Genomic DNA, 6,529 nt, shown 5'->3' with positions numbered 1-6,529 from the left:
CTCCCGCTGGGCCGGCCAGCGCGTCACCGCTCCGCGGGTTCTGGGTGCGCGTGCGCACCCTGGGCTGGCAAAACGCGCTCCGTAGCGCGCCCGCGGAAGAGCTCTCCGGGTCCAGATGTCCCACCGACACTTTGTGTCCCGGTGAGGCACCTCTAGCTGCGACTCCGCAGGGGCTGAACTCACCTGAAACATGTACAGTTGGGTCCTGCTTCCAAAGGCGCAGGGGAATGGTGCTGCGGGGCGCAGAGGAGGGCACGGGCTGCGGTTCACATGCAGCATGGAGGTTAGTGCTCTGCCAAAACTGTCTCTTTTGTGCCACCTACTGACTCTAATACTCCCAATAGCTATGCAGTTAATCTGAACACATGATTTTAAAGCACAGTTTTCTTTCGATAGTACAGAGTGGGGGGAACACTATTAGCAAGATAGTTCAGTTTCGTTATTCTTATGGATGAGTGTGTGTGGTTGAGTTATCTACATATAAAACAGTGTTTTGTGTGGACCTGATTGGTAGAGTCACTGGCTTGAAGCCATATGGGAGCTGAGTCCTGCAGGAACCTCTGGAGACTCCCTAATCGAACTGCCCTGCTCAAAGCAGGGTCAGCTGGAGCAAGTTGCTCAGGGCTGTATCCAGGTGGGTTCTGAATATCTCCGAGAATGGAGACTCCACAACCTCCTTCGGGACGCTGTCCCAGGCTTTAACCACCTTCACAGTAAAAAAGTTTTTTTCATATTTTTAAACGGAATTTCCCATATTTCAATGTGTGCCCTTGATTCTCATCCTGTCACTGTGCTCCACTGAGAAGTGTCTACCTCCATCTTCTTTACTTGCTCCCATCAGGAATCTATATACATTGATAAGATCCCCCTGAGCCTTTTCTTCTAGAGGCTGAACAATCCCAGGTCTCTCACTCTCTCCTCACATAAGCTACTGCAATCTCTTAATCATCTTCATGGCCTCTCACTGGATTCACTGAAGTATGTCCAGAGAAGGGCAACGAAGCTGGTGAGGGGTCTGGAGCACAAGTCTTATGAGGAGCGGCTGAGGGAACTGGGGTTGTTTAGTCTGGAGAAGAGGAGGCTGAGAGGAGACCTTATCGCTCTCTACAACTACCTGAAAGGGGGTTGTGGCGACGAGGGTGTTGGCCTCTTCTCCCAAGTAACTAGCGATAGGACAAGAGGAAATGGCTTCAAGTTGCGCCAGGGGAGGTTTAGATTGGATATTAGGAAAAATTTCTTCACTGAGAGGGTGGTCAGGCATTGGAACAGGCTGCCCAGGGAGGTGGTGGAGTCGCCATCTCTGGAAGTGTTCAAGAAACGTGTGGATGTGGCGCTTCAGGACATGGTCTAGGGGACATGGTGGCGCTGGATTAATGGTTGGACTTGATGATCTTGAAGGTCCTTTCCAACCTAGTGTTTCTGTGATTCTGTGATTCTGTGATATGTCCATGTCTCTCTTGGAGCCCAGGACAGGTCACAGCACTCCAGATGTGTCTCACCTTGGGCTCAGTAGAAGGGAAGCATCACCTTCCTGGACCTGCTGGCAAGGCTCTGCCTAACGCAGCCCAGGATGCTGTTGGCTGCCTTTGCCATAAGTGCGCATTGCAGGCTCCTGTGCAACCTGTTGCCCATCAGGACCTAGTCCTTATTATGTTTGGAAATGGTTTCCAGGATTATTTGGTATAACTGCAGAATGAATGAGAAGGTTTGAAATAACTCAGGTGGAGACATGTCATTAGAGACCAATCTCTAATAATTGTCTGATGCTGGAAAGCTGTGGGGACTTGTGAAATCCTAAGGGGTCCTTCAGTGAAGTGATATAATTGCATAGCTGAAGAACTAGCATATAAACCTTCCCCCTATACACATGCACTATTGTACTTGCTGCATGACTCTGTGATAATGAAATACTATGAATTTTCTTGCTCCATGCAAACAGAAAGTAGTGTGTTTTATATACCAGTTCCTGGATTCTTTATAAGCTACAGCATCTTTACAAAGTTTGCCTCGCAGTGGGAGCAGCCACGGCAGGGAATGGCTCTTAGGCCAACACAGGCAGTCTGAAAGCCAAAAACGCTTCCCAGTGCACATGTGCACAGCCCCACAGCCGAAACTGCTGCTTCTCACCAGATGCACCTGCATGGCCCAAAGCTGGCATCAGGCCACCGGGTGGAAGGAGCTGAACCACACCATCATAATACTTTTGTATTGTTAAAATCTGTTCATCTCACACTCACCTATGCTTGCAGTCACCTCGGATCCTGGATTATCTTGGCTGCAAATCAGGAAGTGATGGGATGCACTTTCCTTTGGAAGCACAGCTTGTCTGTCTGTTGTTTGTCTGTCAAGTGTGGATTCACTGTCTCTCCATGTTCCCATTGTACCTCTGGTCTTCATTTGTGCCTCTAATGATTTTCATTTGGGAGTGTTTGAAATACAGAGGAGGAGAAAGCTAGTGGTTAAATCCTAAGGCACAGAACCAGGCAGCCAACATGTGGCTTTTCTCCTGCTCCTTTGCAATAAATCTTCTGCATGCTACCTGCTCACATGACGAAAAGGGCAGATGCAGAATTTGGAAGGAATGCATGGATCTAGGGGTTTGATCTCAGTCCACCTCCTTCCTGCAATGCAAGTAACTGAGTATCTTTCAAACCCAGGGCCTTGAGACTGGATGGCCCAATCCATCTGTGACTTACCTCAGGCGACTGTCAAGTGTCACGGATGGTTTATTCATGTAGAAGCCTGGCATGTAAGCTTTGGTGGCATGGCACTCCTTATACCCCAGCAAATCATGACATCAAATGTTAGCTTTGGAGGCTGTTAGACTGACTTCAGCAGGTAGGGCTGAGAGCATACCATAGGGCTCATCATGGCAGACTCTTCAGTATTGGTACTGGATAGCAGAAGTGGGATGGCTCGCAACACTTGCTGTCTGTACGTGTCCTGCATTTCCCTACAACCTTGATGTGCCAACCGCAATAATGTGTTTTCATAGTAAAAGGCACTAGATTCTTTGTAATGAGCTTGCTGCTAAACTGTATTTTCCTTTGATGAGAGCTACATCCCTTCACCTTCTGCTTTGTTTTTGTTTTGTTGTTTTTGTTCTCCATTAAAACTCAGTGAGCCAAACTCAACCCAGGGGCTCCGTTTGGCTCAGCTGTTTAATCACTCTGACCTCATGTCACCTTTCTAATTGATTAGCTCTTGCTCAGGCTTGAACTGAATCAAAATTTATTTATTTATTTTAAGTTGTCATCCAGTGCTAACCTTTCCTTTCCCATAAGCTGAACAGCTGACCCTTCCTTCCTTATTTCTCTTCCCTCTCCCTCTCTCTCCTAGTTGATGCTTCCACCAGCCTTAACCTTGAGCGCACAGCGCTTGCTAGAAAGCGATTCACATTGCAAGGTCTTTCCAACCGCAGAGCTCCACCCAAAGGTAAAATCACCCCATGCAGCATTTGGTCTCTGGCCATCTGTCTCCTGCACTCCCACAATGTTCTCTCCATCCCATAGTGCCATCCATCACTATTTCCTAAAGTGCTGCTGCATCTCACTAAAATGCTCCTGTCTGATACACACATATGGCTCTTCTCAAAGACGCCATTACCAAAAATTGCTCCCACAGCAGTGTTGGCAAGGCAACCTTTGAGCTGACTGGTGGATCTTTTAGTGGTGCACAGTGCAAATAATGTTTATTTCCAGTTTCTCTCAAGGGCCAAAGTGTGAACATGTTTTAAACCACCAACCTAACTTCTTTCAGCAGTTTACTGGCTTGAAGGCAAGAGTATCATTGTGTTGTACTACAAGAGGTTTTTATGTGTTAAATTGTTCATTGATTGGACCTCTTTGTTTTTTCAAATGTTGCTCAGCTATGGCCTAGTGGTTCCTCACTGGTTTCTCACTGAGGAACCAGAATTCAGAAGATCGGCGGTTTATTGCCATTTCTACTTAATTATATTATATGACACTGTAAAATGCTGTGTTCTCAGTCTTTGTGCATAAATGTTTAGAAGACACTTAATATCCATGAGTAAGGAGCATTGCATATTCCTGTGATGGCTGCACAAGGAAAAGACTTTAGAGGAAAGAAAGAAATGTGAAAAGAAATTAAATTGAATAACTCTTGGCAATTACCTTCTGAAAAGATAATGTAATTACTCTTTTTATTGTCATTATATGACTTTTCTCCCATTCTGATAAACTATATTTCCTCTGTGAGATAAAGGGTTAGTGTGCAGTGATGCAGATGGTGAGCATCAAAGGAGGAAGAAGCAAGATGAAAGAATAAAAATTACAATGTTATGCAGTAGATCAGAATACAACAAGAGCCAGAGCAGCCACAAGTTTTTGGCTGCAAGGTTAAGGTTGCACTTGGTAGTAAGATCCAAGATGAACAAACCAGTTCAATGTTCTGAATACAAAATTGGGAGTGGTTTTCAGATCCTGTGACTTGGGGAAATCAATTACAAAATACAGATTTCAGAAATGTAGTAATTTGGGTGAGTTTGGTTCTGCACGTTTGGTTTGGGCCTCTTTTGCTCTTTTAACTGAATTTTTCTTGTCATGTGAAATGTCTTGCATTTTATTCAGTCATTCCATGTTCCAAACAGCAAAGCACAGTTCAGAAGAGTTCATACCCGCTAAGCTGTAGGCACTCTCATCTCAGAGACTTGCTGGGTCTGGTCACTTGAGATTCCTGTGAAGGACCTCCATTACCCAATCTCATTTCACTTTCTTGTGCTGTTCGGTTGCTAATCTGGTCCTGGCCTAGGGGAAACCAGTTGGCAAATAGCCTGGATGATTTGCAGAGTGTGGTCATTTCTGCAGGCAGTGACAACGCAAAGCTGTGTTAGCACTATATGGACTGGCTGTTAAGGCAGATTGGAAGCTGCGAGAAGGTAACAGGGAAGTTACTGCAATAAGAGCTTGTCCTGCTCTTGACCTCTTTGTCTAAGGATTCATTACTGGCCATGGCAGGAGATGGCATGCTGAGCTGAGCATACTTTGGTTCAGACCCACTGTGTCTGTTCATGTCCAGATCACATAAAAGGGAAGGTTTAAACAACAAAATAACAAGACTAACTAGGGGGAAAACATGATTGCCTGGTAGGTATCAACTGGCTGTAGAGCATGGATGCTCAAAGCATTGCTGAACTGTCTGCCCAGGCTGGATATGATGAGGTAGAAAACATTGTATATAAGCACATTGGTGTTTTGGCCAAAAAATGCTCATGTCTGGAGGAGAAATTTCACGATCCTGCAGTCCATCAGTGCAGAGACCTCCAAAGCAGCCGTACCAGAACTGGCACCAAAGCTTGTGAAAACCCACACTCGTAGCACTCTGCATCTCCCCCACCCTCGGGTCAGCATTAGCTGTCCTGGTTTGCAGAGCCAAGCTGATATTCCTTGGAGCTGGCACAGGGTCTCTAAGAGCTGCATGATGTGGTGTAAATGTAGCCCAAAACCATAATTACGAAGTGAACTTTTCTTTGTATTTTAATAAGGACAGTTGCAGCAGCCTCAATGTGGAGTCATTCCATTGTAATTCTCACTGAGAGCAGAGTTTAACCTCTCATTTTTCTTCAGCCTTTTAGGAGGTGTGAGTAAGGATGTACTTGAATATATGTGATTTTATGAGTAAATTGATGAGGAAGTGCATTGCCACATGCAGAATTTACAGTCTTCTTACAGTAGCCAATCTACAATTAAAATGGCACGGAGATTTTAGGGAACTTATATGGTTTCCTGGTGTTTTGGCATAATAAAACATTATAAGAATTGCAGTTCAGCCACTCATGCTAATTTCTACTCCGTGGGAAACATGCAGCAAATGTGACATTTACTAGGCAGAAATATGGAAAAAACAAAGTAAAAAGAAATGTTCTGTGACTGAGCACTAAAATAAGGAAATGCGAAGATGAGGAATGGGAAAGAGAATTTTAAGATCCCTGGCAAGGAAATCTTCACAGTGGTATAATTCTGCACTGGACATTTAAACTTGAAATGTAAAATCACCTGAAACTTACTTTACTCCAGTGCTGTATGCTATTTAACCATTAAAAAAAAAAAAAAGACAGAGAGACAGAGAAAAAAGAAGATAGACATGATAAGAGAAAGAAGACAATTGGAACAGAAAAGTCTCTCTGAATCACTATCTGGGAATGTCTGGGCTAAGATCAGCAAAGCATATAAACATGTGCTACAAAGAGCTTTGTGTGATATAATGCTTCACCTATCCCAGGAAATTTTTCAGTGAAAATAGAACCAACCATTTAATTTTTACCTAAATATTTCTCCAATATTTTTAAAGATCCAAACACAAAAATCACAAATAGTTTTTGACAAATCTGAAAAGCTTCAACAGAATATTTCCACTTCTAATACTATTTTCAACTGAGGTTATGAGCTAGTATAGTAAAGTGTTCAAGTATCTCACTGAAACTGAGATATGAAGCATATGAATAGCTTTACTCATGTCTCAATGGAAATACTCACTTGGGTAATACAGCACATATGCGTAGAGTGTTTTC

The 6,529-nt window shown here is 44.0% G+C and overlaps 1 protein-coding gene across 1 annotated transcript in view; it reads left to right on the top strand.

Annotated features, from left to right (window-relative positions):
- Positions 1 to 3,339: 3,339 nt before the first annotated feature.
- Positions 3,340 to 6,529, top strand: part of LOC104628322 (guanine nucleotide exchange factor DBS-like) — a gene marked incomplete at its 5' end in the record, with an annotated part of 19,045 nt that continues 15,855 nt past the window's right edge. Inside the window, one exon of the mRNA XM_010296865.1 lies at positions 3,340 to 3,435. Within this exon, the coding sequence (XP_010295167.1) occupies positions 3,340 to 3,435 (96 nt within the window). The remainder of the gene's footprint in view (positions 3,436 to 6,529) is intronic.

Source organism: Phaethon lepturus, unplaced genomic scaffold (assembly GCF_000687285.1).
Source record: "Phaethon lepturus isolate BGI_N335 unplaced genomic scaffold, ASM68728v1 scaffold24891, whole genome shotgun sequence".
Lineage (NCBI taxonomy): Eukaryota > Metazoa > Chordata > Aves > Phaethontiformes > Phaethontidae > Phaethon > Phaethon lepturus.
The sequence above is the reverse complement of the archived record's forward strand: the minus strand, read 5'-3'. Positions and strand labels throughout refer to the sequence as shown.